Here is a 20,325-nt window from a genome sequence, read left to right as displayed (position 1 = left end):
TCATTTTGCTCTGTTTTCTCTGAAACTTTCTCCATTTTCTCATCCAACCTCGAAATGGAGATTTTAACCTCTGCCATATTCCCCTGCTGTGTCTCGACTTTCAGACTCAGGTTTCCACTGGATTGCCTTTTGGTAAGGAGCATCCTGTCCTTGCCGCATGGTGCCGTGTCTTACCTCTGTGGTGACTCACCGTTCTGGAAGTTTTCTACTCCTGGGGTCGCATGGACTCTGCCTCCGCTGGGTTGTGTTTTTCTGCTTGCTGGTTTAGATCGCTTACCAGGCAGCCCTGTTCAGAGGCACTTCTCTGACTCATAGTCCTTGTTTTCTGGGGATCCTGCTCATAGGCCAGGACTGGTGCACGGAGGGGCCCGGTGTCTTTCTGCCGCTGCCTGGGGGGTAATCCAGGGCCAGGTTGGGAGAGGGCTGGGAGTGGCGGCAGGGTGCTGGTGAGCTATTCCTGAGGCCCCCATTCGGGAGGCTGTCCTGCCTGCTGTGAACTGTGTGTGTGTGTCTGGAGTCTCTGGAGCCTCCGCCTGCCGTGACCTACCAGCAGTAACTTGTTCGGCAGGTTGGGAGGAGGCAGGCGGCTGTGATGTGTCAGGTGCCCCCTCTTTCTGCCCAGCTGTACCCTCACTACCAGCTCCTGAGCCTTCGGGAGGTCACATCCTGCAGGGTAATGTGCTTCTTCTCTCTCTCTGCCATCCCTCTAATTTCCAGCTTCCAAATCACTATTGTTTTCTCCTTTCCCTTTCACTTAGTCCTTGAAAAATCCCTTTCCTTTCATTTTAGAGGGATCTGGGGATGCGAAGGTGGTGATCTACTGTGTTTATCCAGAGTTCCTGTTTGGCCTGTGGGCCAGTGCAGGGAAGTCTAGGGAGGGATGAGAGGGCAAGACGAGGACCTCCCTCAGCAGCAGGAGAGTCCCTTCCCACATAGGCTCCTATCTACTGGCCGAACTGTCCAGCCCCCAAGCTACCAGTGAGCAATAATCTTGAAGCAATTGTAGGCAGCTCACAAGAACACAGTTGCCCGGGAAAAGAAGAAGGTCTAAACCTAAGGTTAGTAGGTTTGGGTTCCTTTCTTCCAGTTACAGGTCCCAAAGTGGATATCCAGGGCTGGTGTAGCAGCTCTAGAATGCCTCCAAGGGACCAAGTCTCATCGTATCTTTCTTGTTAGACATTGTTGACACATGAATTAGGCTGTACTTTCCACCCATGACCGCATGACAGTTGCTGGTCCTACAACCTTGGCATGTTCTCCAGGCGGGAGGAAAGGCAGCAGGCATGTGGTCCTCTTTGTCATGATGAGACATAGCCAGTGACTTATCCAGAACTCACTGGCCGCAGTCAGTTCACAAAGCCAATCCTAGCTGCAAGGGAGTCAGAAAGGACCCATCTTCACTGGGTACGTTGTGGCTGTAAACGTCAGTCGTGCTGTCTAGGGAAAGAAAACACAGAGAGCAGACGCTGGCCCAGCTGGCACTGGGTTGTCACTGTCATGGTTGCTGGGTGACTCCTGTGCATATGTCCTCAAGGCGGCAAGCACTGATCAGAGAAGGGCCCCGCTGGCAAAGGTGACCACTGCATGAGCCAGTGCTCCCAAAGTGAGGAACCTCAGAAATCATGTGTTATCTCCATCATTTACCTTTTCCCCCAGCAAGTGAAGCTGTAGCAGCCATTCGTCCTGGCTAGGAAGTACTGACTTACTACTTAGAAATGAGCTACATGGTCGCAGCTGCAGTTATCACAGAATGTGAGTGAAATGGGTTTTCTGTAATTTATTACCGGAACTGTAGTTATCATGCCTTCTCAGGCTCCTTGTGTGTTGTGACAATTTCTTAGACTTCCCTTGTTTTCCGTGACCTTGATAGTTTTGAGGAACAGTGGCCAGATATTTTGTCGATTGTCCCTCAGTTTGTATTCGTCTGATGGTTTTCTTGCGATGACACTGGTTTATGGCTTTTGGGGAAAAATACCAGAGGTGAAGTACCCTTCTCATCAGGCCGTATCAGTGGGAGAACGTTACCACGTGATTGCCGCTGATACTTATTTTGTTGCTCATCATTCCAGTGTTGGCCAGGAACTCTGCCAGGTTGGCTCTGCTGTCCCTTTAACCCATTCCCATCCTTTTGGTTTTTTGTGCACATCCTTACTTTCTGGCATTAGTAAGATAAATCAAGTTCATCTTCTATTTTTCCTGTTCTAGTCCTAGAATCACCTATTTCCTCTAAGGAACCCTGATTCCTTTTGCTGGAAAATGGTATTTTAGAAACCAAGATCTGGGTACTGAGTGTGCTCCCTGTTTTGGGGTGTCACTGCTTCTAGCCCATCCCAGTGGACGGACCCAGGAAACATGTCTGTGTCCCAGCCCATTTACATGTACATACCCTTAATAATTTCTCTATCTGGCCCTCTGTGTGCACATTGAGCTAAGCATGCATTCACACAGCTATCTCAGACGCTGGGGCAACCCTTCAGGAAGGACTCATCCCGCCTCCCTCTGCTAATCTGTGACCTCTCTCCCCAACAGTGAGATACCAGCTCCCACCATTCACCGTGCGGTCGCCTGTTTGTTCAATCCCAGCGCACATGTGAAGCGGTTTTGTAATTGTTTATCTCGTGAGAAGCTAGAGCAGTGTTTAAGTACTGTTACTTATGTCTGCAGTCTTTCAGTTTCCGGTCAAAACACCATTTTCCCAAGATACTTAAGTCAGCTGCTTTCCACCCCCGCCCCCTTCCCAGAGGCCACACCATACATTTGTAATACGGTCAGAAGCTGTGGTCACAGTCTGCATTCCATCCTGGGATCCCCCAGCCTCCTTTACGTGTTCAGAATTGGTGTACGTTGAAGGGCACACTTCGATGTGCAGTGCTGTGGGTTTTGACCAATGAAGAGTCTTGTATCCACCATCCCAGTGCCAGGCAGAACAGTTCCATTGCCCTAAAAATTCCCTTTTGAGGTCAGCCACTTCCTGATTCCCCAACTCTGACAACCCCTGGTGTGTTTTCTGTCCTTACAGTTTTGCCTTTGGCAGATGTCATATGAACGGAGTCATAGGATACATAGACTTCTGGATCTAGCTTCTCTGACTTTGCAAAATGCATTTGATACTCAACCATTTTTTCTGTTTGTGAATCAATACTTACTTCTAATTTGCACTGATTATGAATAAATCTGCTATAAACATTTGTAGATGGCTCTTGAGTTCACTTGGTAGATACCGAAGGCTGGGGTTGCTGGGCTGTATGGTGAGTACACTGTATTTAACTTTATAAGAAAGTGCCACACTGTCTTATCACGTGACTGTGACACCTTGTCACTAGCAATGAACAAGAGTTCCAGTTGCTCCAACAGCTTTTAGTATTGTTGGTGTTCTGGAATGTAGTCCCATTCTCATAAATGGATGGTGCCACCTCATTGTTTTACTTTGCATTTCCTTAGTGAGGATACTGAGCACTTCTTACAGAGTTGTTTGCCATCCATATATCTTGTTCGGTTGAGTTCAGATCTTTTGCTCATTTTTAAAAAAATTTAATTTATTTATTTGTCAGAGAGAGAGCACAGGCAGGCAGAATGGCAGGCAGAGGCAGAGGGAGAAGCAGGCTCCCCGTCGAGAAAGGAGCCCGATGTGGGACTCGATCCCAGCACCCTGGGATCATGACCTGAGCTGAAGGCAGCCGCCTAACAAACTGAGCCTCCCAGGCATCCCTCTTTTGCTCATTTTTAAAATCACATGTTTGTTTCTTGTTGAGATTTAAGAGTTCTTTATAAATTCTGAATATGAGTTTCCATTATTTTCAGTCAGCCTCAAATGAAGAACATTTTTATCAAATGAATAAACCTGAATCTTTAATCGCGGATTCCAAACTCATGTCCTTGTCCTTGCTGTTTGAGAAAACCTCTGAAAAGAGCAACTGAAACGTCATCCCTAGGTTGTCAGCTGCTGTCAGTGCCGTGTGTGCCATAGATCACAGATGCAAGAACAGGGTTGGGGACAGCATTCTGGCATCCCAAACAGGGAGTGCTCCCTCTGAGATTGCAGAGGGAAGGGGGGTCGGGGAGCCTGAGGTGAGTCACACTGTCAGCCCAGGGGAAGTGCTCCTGGGTTCCCTTTGGAGACAGCGAATGACCCTCAGAAGAGATGGGAAAGAGATGGACGTGTTTGTGCTTTGGGGCACCTCCCATGGGTTCACGCACCACATTTGGCCACCTGGTGGACTGTTCAAGCCCGGAATCTGGAAGTATTTGGGAGTGGGAGCTGATACACCTCTCTCCATGTCCCTTTGGCAGAATGTGTGTGCGTGCTTGTGTGTGTGTGTGTGAAGGGGGTGGGGGACCTTTAGGGCCCTTGTTCAGAGTGGTTTCTGGCTCCCCGCTGGCAGAAATCATTAGTATTTTATTACTGCTATTTTAAATGGGACCTTGGGAACGGAAATTTTTAAATGTGTTTTGTAACCCTTAGCAAAAGGGGGGAAAACACCTTTATGAAATTTCTGGCATGTGGTCTTTTGACCTTTCCAGGCACATTGCACCCGTGCATGTCAGTTAGTGCTACTCTCTCACTAGAGGCCAGAGGTGCTGAGTTCAATGGAAGCAGGCCAGTTAGTGAGAGGGACTTTGGGTGAGCTATTATCATTTTGTTAACAGAGGTTTAGAACACATACACGTAAGTACACACATGCAGATAAATAAAGCATGCATCCAGTTTCATGAGATAACACGCTGTACTCTGCAAAAAGCAGCTCAGTTGAAGAGTCCAGAAATGCAGAAAGGACAATCACACATGAATCCCGTCTTTCCAAGAGAATGGCTTTGTCTCCTTCCTGCCCTTACAGCTCTGTATCGTGTGCATTTCCTGCATGCATTGGGACAGTGGGGCTCACCTGCTTGGTGCTGTTTTCTTGGTTGTTCTGTGCAAATACAACTACTTACAAGTGGGTCCCTATCTGTGGTTTCCAAGACTTTAGAGGGGGACAGCCAGTCAGCCTCCGTGCTGACCTTTCCTTTGTCTACTTACCCAGCAGCACATGAAGCCTGGTTCCAGTGACATTGGGGGTGACACCTGCCCTGAGCAGCTTGTCCCAGCTTTTGCCTGCCCTCCCAGGCTGATGCAGGTAGCGTTGGGTCATAGAGTCCCCTACAGAGCTGTCACCGGAAGAAGGAAGGGGTCACTCTGAGGGATGGTAAGGGCTGCAGTGCAGAGGGGCATCTGCTTTTCTTGCTGGCTTCTGTCCTCAGGGTCAGCCCCCATAGTGACCTGTTCCATGCTAGGCACAAGAACAGTGTTGGGCGCGAGGCAGGATGTGAATGAGAAGCAGTGGGCAGGCCCTGTGACAGGGAAGGGGCTAGCCTTTGTGCCCTGAGCCTCAAAGGGCCCTGGGAATGTTCTTCCTTCTACGTGGGTTTCTTCAGGTAGGGAGAGGGCTGGCTGCTGAAGGCAGTGGGAGGGGGGGCACCTTCTCTCTGGGGACGGAACTCAGATTTACTGAGGAGCAAAGCCTCTGGCTTATAGTACTAGTATCCTGTTCTCTGCAGGTGGTTTTGTGAACAAGATAGTTTTCCTAGAGGGCGTCTGGGTGGCGCATTTGGTTAATTGACTGCCTTCAGCTCAGGTCATGATTCCGGAGTCCTGGGATTGAGTCCCACATCAGGCTCCCAGCTCTGTGGGGAGTCTAATTCTCCCTCTGACCTTCTCCGCTCTCATGCTCTCTCACTTTCTCTCTCTCTCAAATAAATAAATTTTAAAAAATCTTTAATTAAAAAAAAAAGAAGGTAGTTTTCCTAGAACACACTGGGTGTAAATTGCTCCCAATGGCTGAGGCTGTAGTGGGTCTGGTGACCTGGGCTACTGAAGGAGAGGCCCCAGGAGCTCTCGGGGAGTGTCTGAAGCAGTTCCTCAGCACTCTTCAGCTGTTCTAGAAAAGGTAGGTCAGTGACTGCCTTTTTTTTTTTTTTTTTTTTTGCATCAGCTACCTCAAAAACCAAAGCATTTTAGGACTATAGAAAAATGACTTACTCGTTTTTATCCTGATTTATTTGCTTTATGAAACCAACTTTGACCAATACATTGTTCTGCTGTACTCTGTTTGAAACCTTGTGACTGTTTTTTTCTCCCCGAGGGAAGTGGACTGTGCTTTAGTACCTGGAACAGGCCAGGTGTAGGGGCTGGGTCTGGAGGACGAGCACATGCTGCCCAGGAGCCACTTCTGAGCTCGATTATCTTGAGTGCATGCTTCGGGGTGCTCAGTCCTTCTCAGACAGGCGGGCAGCGCCTCTTGGAAAAAAGCTGCCCAGCTCGTCGCCACGTTAGGTGCGGCCACATGCTGCACAAGGATTGGTGGCCGCCTGCCAAGGCCGCCAGCAGGCGGAGGGGCCCAGTTCTGCTCGCCCCGGCTGGGTGTGCTGCTGGGCAGCTCTCCTCCCTGGGAAGCTGGCGGCCCTAGGATGTCGAGGGTGGCAGCTTGTGGTGTGTGTGCTGGGCCTCTGTGCCTTCATCTGTGAGATGGGCCCCTTGGCCTTGACAGTCGCTCTTCCTCTTTCAGCTCCCAGGACACTAACGGCCGAGGTCAGCTTGGGCAGCTTGCCGTAGCAGTTCTTGCTCCACAGTGGGGAGAGCTGTGAGAATGTCCTCCTTCTAAGGGAAATCTAGACTTGGAGGGCAAGCCATGCCAGGTGTGTGGCCTTGGTGAGGCCCTTTTGACTTTCCACCTTTAGTCCCCATCTCTGAGATAGGTTTCATCTCAACACCCTTCTTTCCCTCAGGGCAGAGTCACATGAGCTTGCAGATGTCAGAAGTAAAAATTGTGCACTGGTACAGCTCTGTGTTTGCAGATGTCTGCGCTGTGGATTGTCCCTGCTACGGGGGCAGCTGTGGTCAGGCCAGGTCCCTGCTGGCGAGGCCCACCCAGGAGGCACAGGGGAGAGGATGGGAGTGAGGAAATGAAGGCTGGGGGAGGGGGGAGACACAGGAAGAGGAAGTGGGACAGAATGGTTGCCAAAGGCTCTACAGAGCAGGGCCCCTCCCTTGGTTGCCTAGAGAGCCCTTGGGGTGCAGAGCAGGGCAGCTGGTCGTGCACGCTGGCCGATGGCGTCAGGAAGGGAACCCCTTTGCTCTGCTCCCTGCCCTCTCCTAGGGGCCGTGGCTGACCTTGAAAAGTTTTGTTTCTTTGGGGAGGGGGTGGTGTGGGCAGCCTCAGGTTGGTTCAAGGTTTGCTCGTCTGTGTCTAGGAGCATCTTGGCTTCTCTATGAGTCCCTGCGGACTTCCTTGTGTGGCCGCCAATGGCTTGGTTCCACCCCATACGTCACAGCCCAGCACAGCCTGCCAGAGGCTTTTCTGATCTGTGGCTATTTCCCCCACCCCCACACGCCTGGCCCTCTGTGCTCCCTCCCTCCCTCCCTCCCTCCCTTCCTTTTCCTCTCTCTTGGTACAAGAGAAAAACCTTTCCCAGAAGCCTGCACGGGTTCTCTAGTCCCCACCTTCTTCCCAGTCCCTGGCAGAGGGGACCAGGGGACCAGTTTTCCTGCCTTGAACTTGGGAACGGACTCTCCTGGAAGCGCCTCGCCCATCTCCCGAGGCTGGTTCTCAACTGTCCGGTCCTGTGAGGCTCCACCCAATGACACTGATGATAGGCGCATGGTATTTAGGAGCCCGAAGGGGCCTCGGGCACACACAGTCACAAATTGGGTCTCCTGCCATTCATTTCCTTCTCCTTGCCCTTTAAGTCAGACTGGGTCTGTCCAACCAGGTGTCGGGGAGCGCCCTCCAGCGCTAGCAATTTGTGGTGGGACCGAGGGACTCGAGCCCCAGAAGTCCTGGGACACCCAGGAACACCTTCCAGAAAGGTAGATTGGACCTCATTGCTATTTTTGGATTTCTCCTACGCCAAGGAGCTCCCCTGCCCCCTTCGCCATCCTGAGGACAATCTATTTTAAGGGGCGCTCTCAGGATCGTCTGTGTCTGCGGAATGTGCTGAGGGATATGCAAGGCCATGTGTGGTGTGAGTCGGCCTGGCCAGGAAGGCAGAGAATGTTGTTCTTTGACTCCTGTTTTAAAATTTGCCTTCTTTGTGGCTAGCGTTTCCTAGTTTGCTATGGATTCTTATTTTTCATCATTTGAATAGGTAAATACGTTTGAGTGTTTTGAACTCCAAGAGATGCAAGCAGTTTTCAAGGAAATTCCCAACCCCCCCCCACCCTCCCAGCTCTCTGTCCCCAGGTGACCTCCGTTGTGACTTTTAGGTGTCCTCCCAGAGGATCCTGCTGCATGCACAGGGGAATGCACACACGTACACTCACCGTTTACCCTATTTCATGCCTTCTGCTCTGAACCTTGCTTTTCCTCCCTCAACATCAATAGTACTGCTTTAGAGATCTCCCCCATCAGTTCACAAGGAGCCCAGTCCACATCTTTCTCATAGTCTCCGTGCTGCGGCTGTTCCAGAATTGATTTAATGGGCCCCAGTGGAAGGGCATGGGTTGTTCTGTGGCTTTTGCTGCCTTGAATAATCGGGTAGCTATCCGGTTTTGTAGGGGTGCAGGTATGTCTGTAGAATAAGTTCCCAGGAGTTGTTTTGTGGGGTCAAGGGTTGCACACGTCTGTAATTGTGATCAGCCTCACCAGGCGGCCCCCAGCAGAGGTTGGGGCAGTTTGTGCTCCCCCCGGCAAGCTGGGAGAGCAAGCGTCCTGATGCCTGGGCCCCTGGCAGGTCAAAGTAGGACCTCAGTGGGGAGTCGGTTTGCATTTGCTTACGATGGGCGAGGCCGAGCATCTTTTCAGGTGTTGGGGAGTACTTCGTGTTCCTTTTCACTACTATCGTATAGCCTTTACCCGTATTTCTATTGGGTGTTGGTTTTTCCTTTTCTGTATTTTCTTTCTGTATCAGAGAGCAGGCCTTTTGCTATACGAGCTGCAAATACATTTTTTTCCTCGGATTGTCATTTATCTGCTGCCTTTGTTTCTGGTAGCTTTGTGCTTCGAGAAGTATTTTATGCTTTTGTAGTCAGACTTACCCATCTTCTCATTTATGGCTACTGGACTTCATTCGTAGAAAGAATGTCTACCCTAGCATGGTCCTTACTTTCTTTCCAGATGCTACTTAGCTGTCCTCGCGCATATCCTGGATCCTCTCCCCTCCAACCATCTGAGATGCTGATTTATGCCATACTTGTTTCCCCGCTCTTTTGGGGTATAGTTCTGGCATTTCTGCTCCTCTCCACTGGCCAGTTACCTGCTTATGTGGCAGATGTTGAATATCTGGTGGTCTGGTAACCCCACTTCAATCTTTCCCAGTTTTCCTTGCAGTTTCTATTTGTTTGTTTTTTAATTTTAAGATCAAGTCATCCCATTCCAAAACAAAGCAAAGCAACACCCAAACCGCCTACTTTAAAAATACACTTGCATCTGTTGTAGAAAGGCAGGTTTTGTTCCCACTGTGCCCCCCAGGCTGTGTGCAGCAGTCTCTCGTCCCTCTGCACGTCCTGCCAGGCCTGGCTCGGGCCGCAGTGTCAGGTAGCGAGTGATCAGCAATACTTGTGCAGCTATCACAGCAGCGGGAGACCAGAGTGCCCTGGGGTGGGGGCAGTTCCAGCAAAGATGAATCCTCACGGATGTGGAGCTTGCATGTGCAACCAGTGGTTCCCACCATGGTCATTTGCTGGTGGCTTGCTCATGAGAGCCCCCCTCAAGGGGCTGGGAAGCCAAGGAGCAACCCCCCCCCCCCCGTAACTGGTGATAACAGTGTCACTCATATGAGCATGTATGTGCTCCCACTTAAGTCTTCAGTAACTGTGAGAAGAAACAGGCAAGATGACAGCCTCTGGAGCTGTCAGCAAATGGGGACGGGGGTGCAGGGGTGTGGCAGGGGCTGACCACTGCAGGGGCTGCTTCCATGCAGAAACCACCTCTCTGGCTCTGGGCAGAGTCCCAGGGCAAGAGGGGTCCCCGCTGAGTGGCAGCTCTCCCTCCTGCTTGGCCTCACCTCCCTCCCTTGCACAGTAGTGGGGAGGGGCTTCCAACGGGGGTGTCCTGCGAGACAGGGCATCCTCATGTCAGCTCCACATGGGTCTATAAACCGTGGGCATTGTCAGTGATCAGTCGAGTAGCCAGTGGCCTCCTTAAGGAGACGACAGTCTGCTTTCCACCACAGGGGACAGGCCTTTCTGCTGACCCCGAGGCTGCCCGTGAGCCCGGGTTTCCTTGGAGGCTGGCCCTTGTTTGGCTCCAGCGATTGGCTGACTGCCAAGCTGCCCCAGGGTGGGAGGGTGAGCAGGAGGGATTCCCCGGAGGGGAAAACATGGCAGTGTCAAGGTGGGGAGCTGGAAGTGGCCCCATGCCAGTGGCCCCAGTTCAGAGCTAGCTGTTGAAAGGGGACAGCCCACTCGCTGGCAGTGACTAGCCAGGACCTGGGTGCTGGGGCCTGGGGGCCCTGGAGAAGCTGCATGTCTGCTGGGGGCAGCCTCTCCCTGTGCCTGCCTCTGACTCTGACCAGCCCTGCCACTCATTGTCACTGCCCAGACACACACCCACGTGGATTCCTTCTGCTCACTGAGGTCTGCTCATGGGACCTGAGGCATTGCCGTTACATCGATGGGTCCATCTGCCCTTCTCTCCGGGGCCCTCTGTTCAGAGATGTACCCCACCTTCTCTTTTCCACAAAGAAGAGCTCAGCTCGGCTTCCCAGAGCCCTGGCTGGTAGGGCTGGCCTGAGCTGAGAGGAGCCAGCAGGAGGTCAAGGGGGCCAATAGTCGAGGGCACTTACTGGCCACAGGCAGGAAAGGCTTTAGTCCACAGACATGATTCTGGCCCCAGCTCTGTGAGTGGCACTAGGAGCCAATGCCGAAGGACCCCCAGGACTGCCCCCAAGAGGCCCACAGATAGGAAAGAACTGCCTTGCGCAGGCATTCTTGGAGCCAGGAGGGACCCACTCACCTGTAGGAGCTGGCAGTCTGGCCCAGACTGGTTGGAGCAATTGAGTTAATTGGGAGCATGCCCTTTGGACAGGGGTGAGAGCCAGAGGGAGTCTCTCTGTGGCCGGAGCCTGAGCCCTGGGCAGGAGCTGGATGGTGCACACTCCCTAAGCTGCACCTGCAGGCTGCCGAGCGGGTGGGGCAGCGGGGGAGGGCCCAGGGCTCGGTGCCCAGTCGGGGGCTCGCAGGAGGAAAGCCCCTGTGCTCCCAGTCTGGCCTCTTGCGGCTTCCGGAAGGAACAAGCTGTCCCAGGCCAGGCCTGTGGCTTGGGCAAGAGGAGCATGTGGGACGCAGTGTTCCCTGATAAGATGAGGCAATCGCTCTCACAGCCTCACTGCAGCGCCAGGGAACATTTATGTAACCCCCACCCTGTGCCCCACGAGCCCTTGGCCCTGGCGCCCCTGCTGCCCAGCTGCCCCCCTTACTACACACCATAGCACCCCGCTCAGTACAGACCAGTTATCCCCTGGCCTTGCAGCCTGGCACCCTCAGGCCCCTCCCTCCACCCTGAGCATGGCCTGGCCCCCTCCCCAGCCCCCCACAGTGACTCCAGCCTTCCCCCAGCTCCCCTCCCTCCCTGTGCACCCTGTACCCCACAAAACCTGACCTCTACCCACTTCCTCTCACTCTGCCTCCCCCTCCCAAGGCCCTCTCACCGTTCAGTCCCACAGCCCCAGTCCTGGCCCCCTTGGGAACGTGAGGGCAGGGGGGCTTCTATGGGCCATGCCAGGCTTAGGCTTCAGGCAGGGTGCTGCAGGAGGGCCGAGCTTCCTTCAGGGATCTGGAATCCTCGGTTAGGTTTCCTGTCCCAAGAGGGCCCATGTCACTTCTGAGCTAGACTGCACACTCTCCTTGTGATGGCCCTGTGGTTCTCTTGCTGTCTCCCTGTCATGTGCCCCAGAGGAAGCAGATGCAGAATTTGATCCCAGCAGGAGGGAAGCTAGGATTCACTTAGTCCTGAGGGCCGACACACCCTGTAGGGCCCGGACCTGCTGGGTCCCCACTCCAGTCTGGTCGCACCACCTTGGGGCCAATCCCAAGCAGAGCAGTTTTCAGAGGGAGGCCTAGGGACACCTAGGTACCTGAGACCCTTCTAGGAAAACTATTTTCAAAATAATAACATCATTTATCCTTTATTCTCTCAAAAGAATATAATGGAATATTCCAAAAGCTAAATGATGAGTGATGACATCATCCCTCTGTCAGCTACTGGAATGTGTGCTTGAGTCTGAATTTTTTTGTTTTAATTTCTATTACGATAAATATCAGTAGATAGAGCCCATATGAACAGACTCGCTTTGGGTCCCCCTCCACAAGTATGAGAAACACTGTCGTGGGTGACTCTGTCCCCCTGTCCAGGCTGCCTTAACCCCACCTGTTATCGATTTTCCTGGCTGTTCCTCATTAGGCCTCTGGGTGCTGCCTGAGTGTCCCCAGCCCAGCCAGACCCTGGTGCCGCTCCTTACCAGCATGAGTCATAACTTCCAAGTGTTTGCTTCATCTGTTGGTGGGCCACTTTGTTGCCATCAGCCCTCCTGGAGTGGGCTGACAGAGGCATGAAGGATGGAATAGCGAGGACTCTGTCTGCATCAGGACCCTGTCCCCAGGGCCAGACACTGGGTGTGTGTTCAATAAAAGTGCCAAGCTGCGGACGCCTAGACAGACCAAGAGCCGTGTGCTGGCCTAGGGGTGATGCTGGGCTTTCCCTACCTTCTGCCACTGCCACGCCAGGCCGCCTGGTACCACATCCCATGCCACTGGATGCTGCAGTTCTCTGCGGCCCTGACATCACTGGGACTATCTCTGACTATGCCTGCCTCACATGCCTCCCAGAGCTGTAAGCATTAAGGACCCGGAAAAGGACAAACCCCCAGTGAGGGCCCAGGGCTTCTTAGAAAGCAAAGGGGAATCTGAATTTGGGTTGGTCCTCCCCTACTCCCACCACAGGCCTAAATTTGAGAAGACACAGGTGACAAAAATAATGGATAAGAGCACAACTAACAGCTTAACATTACAAAGGTAAGCATTTGGCACGTGCCAGGCATGGTGCCACGACCTGGTTGTGTGTGACCTCAAGGAATCACCATGTGTACCCCACTGGGAGGAAGGGGTAGTTTATTCATTTCCGGGGCAATCTTACCGTAAACTAAGTAGCCTAACAGAACAGATTACTGTAAACTGGGTGGCTTGAAACAACAGGAATGCACTTCCTCAGTGTGCTAGAGAGCAGAATTTAAGATCAAGGTGTTGGCAGCTTACCCCCTGCCCACCTCCTGAAGGCTCTGCTGGCAGCGGGGAGGGGGGGGGGTCCATTTCACGCTTCTCTCCTAGCTTCCGGGGCCGCCCTGCGTGTTTGCTGGCCCTTGGCTAGTGGATCCCTCACTCCAGTCTGTTCTTCCATCGTCACTTGGCCTTCTCTTCTGTGTTTTTCTAAGATCACTTGTGATCTCATTTCAAAATCTTTACCCTAATTATATCTACAAAGACCCTTTTTGCAAATAAGGAAAGGGATTCGAGGATTCCTTGTTCGAAGGGTTAGGACTTGGACTTCTTTGAGGGAAGGCACTCTTCACTCCTCCATAGAGATGCTTATCTGAAGCCACACCCAACAGACTGTGAGGACGGGTCTAACCCTCACACCTGGCACACCTAGCTCTTGAACTCAGCACCCAGTGACACAGAAATGAAACCATTGTATTTAATGCTGGACCTTTCCCAACATTTAATGACCAGTGTGCATTGTGAAGTTCCTAAAGTGGACTCAGCATGCAGCATTTCTCGGACTTTTTTGTTGATGAGATTTCCGCCCCCCAGAACCAATTAACAATATATTCAGTTCTAAAAAGACATGTAACACAGAAGAGCTTACAACAACAACAACAAAAATCCTGTTCCCAGTACAGCCTCACTCCCCAGAGACCAACACTGCTCTGATTTTAGTTGTCTTGGTGGTTACTGATATAAATAAACTATGTGATTTTTTTTTTACTGTTCTTTGATATTTCAGATTTAGATTTAGATGTAGGTACGATCTCCCTGCCATGAAATTTAAGGATTTACCTCATTCCTACTCTTCCCATCACCTCCTCCTGAATTGATGGATATGTTACTAATTTTTTTGTTGATTATCCTTATAACTTTAACCTCATTTAGACATTTCCTTTGACTGTTCATGCGTGTGTTCCTACCTTTCTTATAAGATTTTTTTTTTAAGATTTTAGTTATTTATTTGAGGGAGAATGAGTGAGAGAGAGCATGAGAGAGGAGAAGGTCAGAGGGAGAAGCAGACTCCCCAAGGAGCTGGGAGCCCGATGCAGGACTTGATCCTGGAAGTCCGGGATCATGACCTGAGCCGAAGGCAGTTGCTCAACCAACTGAGCCACCCAGGCGCCCCCTACCTTTCTTATAAATCCACATTTTCTACTGGGACCATGAGTCAGTTGCGTGGACTTTATCTATAACATTGATTCTACACACTGACAACTAACTGGTGCTAGGGTTCACATGACCATGACTGTGAAAAGATTACTTCCATATGCCAGGGCCTGTACAGGGATTTCATTCCCTCCTGCTGCCTCATGGGGTTGTTGTGAAAGATAAATAGTAAAACATACAAAAAGCCCCTAGACCAGTGTTTGGCTCAGAGCTCTTCCCTGATTGCTCAGAGTCTTGTAGCATTTTAGTTTGCTTCCAGTTTAGACCCCAGTTTTCTTGCATGTCTTCTGTTTTTCCTGGAGTTTCTAATTGCCTCTCTTTTTTGTTTTAAATAAAGAATAATACGTACCCTCACTGTGTCCTGAAGTATATTCAGCCTCTTGAGCATACTCTCTGATGCACGGAACTCACTTTCTTCTTGGAACTATCCCCCTATGAATCCCGCCTCAGTGGTCCCCAGGTCTCTACCTCACTCTCCTGAACAGCCCTTCATTTCTTGCTCATTTCTCTGGCTTCTCAGTTGTGTTTTGTTTTTTTTTTTTTCCTATTTTTGCTGGCGTTTGAGAGGTAAACTTGAAGACCCGATCTCTTTGGCATCTAGAATCCAGTGTGATTTATGAGAAGTCTCGTGTGTGTCCCAGCCTTATTCCCTTACAGATAATTTGGCATTTGTTTCTCACCTCTTTCTCATAAATTTTGTGGTCTCTTTTTATTCAGTGTTCTGACATTGCAGAATTTCTCATAGCGGGAGCCTTTACTCACTAGCCTGCCCACATTTGTGGTAGCTAGTCATATTTGATCATGACAGATACCGTGTTCTTGTTTCTTTGGTACTTTGCTCTCCTCCCTTTTTTCCCTGTTGTTTTTTTTTTTTCTTTAACAGAAATTAGTTAAATATTGCACCCCCCAGGATTGAGTCCCTGTAACTCTGAACTACCATTTGTAAACTGTTAGATAGGTTTAGGAAATGATGGTTTACTCTCCTACTTGACTTGGAATCCCTCACCCCCAACACACACCCTTTCCCACTCCAAAAAACCCGCATAAAATCAGTAAGAACATATACAACCACACATAGCTCCTCTTAGTTTTAGCATTACTAGGAGACAGAGAACACAGCAACATTCACATGTTTCTAGAGGTTTTTGATGATGTTCTGTTTTTCTGATATTTCCTTGAGTTTATTTCCAGCTTTTCTGTGGAATTTTTGTTTGGGCAACAATGCTCTCAGTTTCTAAACACTATTTTTTGTTCTCTGAACTTCCTTTTGATGGTATCATGTTTGCTTTATGCATGAATTTTGTCTGAAATTGCTCTTAGAATACTAATTAGAATTTTTAGGTTGACATTCTCTTCTGTCTCCTGGCTTCACTCGTTTTCCCCTGGAGTAAGCTTTGTTTTGTTGCTCTTGGATTTTTCCCTTTCATGCTGCTGATTTTCCTTGGCCATCTGGCTATCCCTGGGTGTTTGTTTATATTTAAGGTTGATGGCCTCATTTGGGGTGGGTGGTGTGGATTTCCTCCTCCAGGCACAGGTGGGCCAGTTTCAAGGACTGGCTGTTGGCTTTAGAGCCAGAGTAGGGGAAGGAGGGGAAAGTAAAGGGTTGGAAAGGTGGCTGTATGGCCACCCAGGTGCCATAAGGGCTGTATTCTGGGGTGCTGGTTCTCTCTGAGCAGTTGATGTCATTTTTCTTGTGGTTCAGAGTTTGCCTGGGTAAATGCTCATCTGTTCCTTGCTCTGAGCAAGGGATAGGAGGGAAGTGAGTGGTTCTGATCACAGCCTACGTATTTGTTACCTCCCTCTCATGGAGTGTTCTAAGTAGCCACCCTTATCTGTCTCTGGGCTTGGATCTGCAAAAGCCTTGTTGTACTCTCCTGCTCTGCTGTCTGTTACCTGTTGGCCCCGGTGGAACTTCTATAAGAGAAGGCGCAACAAGAGAAGAAAATTACCTGGTCTGGGCTCCTCATGTTATAGATGAGGAAACTGAGCAGAGGTCAGGATGGTGGTAGGGCACTCGGATCTGGGAATTGTCTCTTGGCCCTGAGAGGTGTGGGGCTCTGAAGTGTGGCTCCCCCAGGGCCAGTGTGGGGGCAGCTGGACTTGTGCAGGCCTGAAAGCCCTTCCTGCCCCTAGACCCTTTACTCGGGGTTACCAACCAGTCTTTGATTCTGAAGATGGGCCTGAGCTCCCCAGGGGCCTTGGGCCCTGCAGCCACATTACCTGAGATGCTGCCGTTTTCATCCTGGGAGAGGTCTGCTGCCTTCCTTGGGTACCAGCTGGAGGGCACTGGCAGGGCACGCCTTTGCCCTGATAGGTTTGTTGCAGAGGGTGGGAAGACAGCTAGGGGTGGGGAGGAAGGAAGGGGCTGTCGTGGAGGGCAGGCAGCGTCAGGAGCTGGGACTGACGCTCTGCCCTGTCGCCCACAGGTGAGAGGCCCTTTGCCTGCAGCTGGCAGGACTGCAACAAGAAGTTTGCGCGCTCTGATGAGCTGGCCCGGCACTACCGCACACACACCGGCGAGAAGAAGTTCAGCTGCCCCATCTGCGAGAAGCGCTTCATGCGCAGCGACCACCTGACGAAGCACGCGCGCCGCCACGCCAACTTCCACCCGGGCATGCTGCAGCGGCGCAGCGGGGGCTCGCGGACCGGCTCCCTCAGCGACTACAGCCGTTCGGACGCCAGCAGCCCCACCATCAGCCCGGCCAGCTCGCCCTGAGCCAGGCCGCTGCCCCGCCCCCAGCAGCACAGCCCCGGCCGCCCCTCCGCGGCGCCCCGCCCACACCTCCCCGGAGCTCTGCCCACCCCTCGGTCGGCTACCCGGCCGCCCCACCCCTCCGTGCCCCGCCCTGTCCCTCCCCGGGGGCCCTACCCCACCCCTCCGCGGGTGCCCCGCCCCTCCACGGGGGCCGCCAACCCCTCCGCGGGCGCCCCGCCCCAGGGCTGGCCGAGGACACTCCGCCCCCACTACAGCCATGAGCAGATGCTCGCCCTTCCTCTCGTGATGCCGTGTCTTTTCCTTTTGTAATAAGAAAGAAGAGAGAACTTTATGAAGTCAGTAACAACAACACAATTTCTTCACCTCAGGTGTCAAAAGTAAATTTGTAAAAAAAAAAAAAATTTTTCAAAAAACACCATCCACAAATTGCACAATAGACATACCCACAAAGGTGAGATTCAGTGGTGTTGAACCCCTCCCCCCCCTTTCTCAGGGATGGACATGTTCCACGAGGTCAGTGAGGACACCCCCTTCCTGCCGCCTTACTCTGTACATAGATTTGCACTCTGGAGTTTTCTGTTAGGTTCGGGAACACACTGGGGACAAAGGAGATGGAGCAGTGCAGGTGGGGCTCAGCATCCAGCCTGTGGGTCAGTTGATCAGTCACTTCTGAGCGGACACGGTCACTGACATTTGCTTCCAGGCCAGATTCCCAAGCGGGGGGCCTCCCAGCTGCCAGCTTCTGCCCCAGCAGCCCGGCCGGGCTCAGGACATAGATGATTCAGAGGGATGCCTTAAGCTGTACCGGGCAAAAGAAGCACTCCACCTGGGGAGACCACAGAAATGCCTGCCTTGTGTGGGGGGCCCTGCCCATCTCCCTCCCCCTGCCTCCAGGAGCCGATTTCGGGGCCTCTCAGAGCACTGAGAGTAGAGATGCAAGCCTCGGCTGGTCAGCCCAGTGCACCATCTGAAGGCCGATGTGATGGGGCCTGGGGCCACGTTTGCCCAGCCCTTGGCCTGCCTGAGGTATGTGCCCCGTGGAGGGACACATGGTCGTCTGTGTCCTGCAGAAGGCACATGGAGACCTCTCACTCAGTCACGTTCTCTGACTGGAAAACAAAGCCTGGGAATCCTGGTCTTCAGAGACGTCTGAAGGTGTCTTCCGTGCCTCTAGTTCCCGCGTTCTCCTGGATGGCCCTGCTCTCAAGACACCTTTGTTTGCAACCGTGGGGAAGGCCGTTGGGCCACCTGGCCAGAGGCCCAGTGTGTGTGGCCGTGCATGTGGCAGCGCTCGGTGCTTCAGAGAGACGGTTCTGTAGCAAGAGACCGGAACATTGTGACTTGGAACTTTTCGGGAGTGGTAAAGCAGATGTTAAGGGAAATGCTGTCAGAGAATATGCATTCTGTTTCCTCCCTGGGGAACACCAGACCGAAAGTTGTGGGAAATACTTTGCTCAGACCCACCGTGTTCCCAGCTCGGAATTAGCAAACCTCCAGCTTCTCCATGAGCTTTGCACCCCCTGGACTTCTTTCTCCCTTTCCCTCCCGTTTGTCCCCTCCTGCCCGGGAGGACCCAGCCCACACCTGCCTGTGGGGGCATCAGGGCTTGGGGGCTCTGTCGCCGGCGTTCTCCTGCCAGGAGAGGAAGAGCGGAGAGCCAAGCGGTATCTCCGGAAGCCCCCGCCTGGGCTGGGCCGGGCTTTGAGCACTGGCACGGGGGTCGGGCTGGGCTCCAGCGCGCTGCTGCTCAGCCGGCATTGGGAGGTTACACCTCAGTGCTGCTGCCCGGGCACCTCCCTTCCCTTCTTCCTGAGAGTTGGGGCGTGTAAATACAAGCCCCAGGACAGTGTGTGCGTATGTGTGTGTGTTGGGGTGGGGGGTATGGGTTTGGGGTGGATCTGGGGTATCTTGCAGAGACCTCTGCTCATTTTGGTGAGGAGGAATGACCCTCGGGACCTCAGAGGGCTAGAGATGGGCTTCCTGGGCCCACAGTGCCTTGGTTGTGGCCGTCCTGCTTCTGTCCCCACCATGTCACGGCGTGGGCTGCAGCACAGAGAAGCCCCAGAGACCCAGGCATGGCTGGTGCTCACAGCCCTTGGCCACGGCTTTAGGCTGGTACCCTCTGCCCATGGTGAGCACAAGAGTAACAGTCTGCTTTCTGCAACACTTGGGTGCCCCTTTCGAATTCTGTTGTGAGTCATCTGGGCTCGGCCGGTGGCATAGTGGTGGCCTCTGAGTGGCGTGTTAGGTACCAAGCTGGGCAGCAGTGTTCTTGCCGTGGGTGGAAGCCAAGTGGGGCTGGGGGGATCAGGTGCAGAGCTCCTGGCCCTGGCCACGGTGCCCCCTTTGGGCTGCATGACAGCCCTGCTTGCATTTGGTCTGGGGGAGAGCGTGGAAGATCCTATAGAGACCTGGACAGAAGAGCGCCCTGAGTGCTGAGGGTGAGAGGTCTTCATGCCCAGTTCCAAAGTGAGGCCCAGAAGGCCCTTGGAGGCTCCTCCCAAAGTTGTTTCTGTGTGAGGCATAGAAAGCCACACTGAATACATTTCATGTCTCAGGAACTCACATTCCAGGTTCAGGAATTTTATTCCAAAGTCCTTTGGTGTGCTCACCGTCCACAGGTCCCCGAAAGGCAGGGAGAGGGAGCTGTGTGTCTCTGGGAGGCCACGCAGTGCTGTCCCCTTGAGGAGCCAGGAGTCTCCTTGTGATCTGCCCACTGGCATCTCAGAAGGAGGGTTTCTAACCCCACATCTGTCTGCACATAGGAAGGGGAGTAAGGACTCTAAACCCAGTCATCTTGGAATAAAAGAAGAGCTGGTTTGTTTTAGAGGCGGGTGGGGGGTGGGGGAGGGAAAGCGGGTGTTTGCTGTTTCCAAAGAGAGCACTTAATTTAATTTTTCCTCTAAATGACCCAGGGCTGTTCCATCAGATAGATGGAAGGGTAACATTGCCTTAAAACAGAAATATGCAGGCATTGGCTATTTTTGGCAAACGAGTGTGTCTTCATTCCCAAAGTGGTTCTGGTCTAATGGCAGGGTGCGGTCCTTCCGCTATGGGCCTGGCCGGGGAGATGGGGCACCACTCGGCTGACTTAGGGCACCTGGAGGGAATTCCCGCCTGGCATCCCTGGGCACTTGGCCTGGGGCTCCGGTTGGACCATCCTGACTCATCTGGGGCTAGAATTCATCTCACTTGAAGGGTGGGGGAA

General features: G+C 52.4%; 1 protein-coding gene across 1 annotated transcript in view; it reads left to right on the top strand.

Annotated features, from left to right (window-relative positions):
* The window catches only part of KLF13 (Kruppel like factor 13), a 45,642-nt gene extending 28,429 nt beyond the window's left edge, over positions 1-17,213 (top strand). Inside the window, exon 2 of the mRNA XM_032835951.1 lies at positions 16,828-17,213. Coding sequence (XP_032691842.1) covers positions 16,828-17,117 — 290 coding nt within the window. The 3' untranslated portion in view covers positions 17,118-17,213. The remainder of the gene's footprint in view (positions 1-16,827) is intronic.
* The last annotated feature ends 3,112 nt before the right edge of the window (positions 17,214-20,325 follow it).

This window comes from Lontra canadensis, unplaced genomic scaffold, assembly GCF_010015895.1.
Source record: "Lontra canadensis isolate GAN:19392208 unplaced genomic scaffold, GSC_riverotter_1.0 scaffold89, whole genome shotgun sequence".
NCBI lineage: Eukaryota > Metazoa > Chordata > Mammalia > Carnivora > Mustelidae > Lontra > Lontra canadensis.
This window is presented reverse-complemented; position numbering and strand designations above follow the sequence as displayed.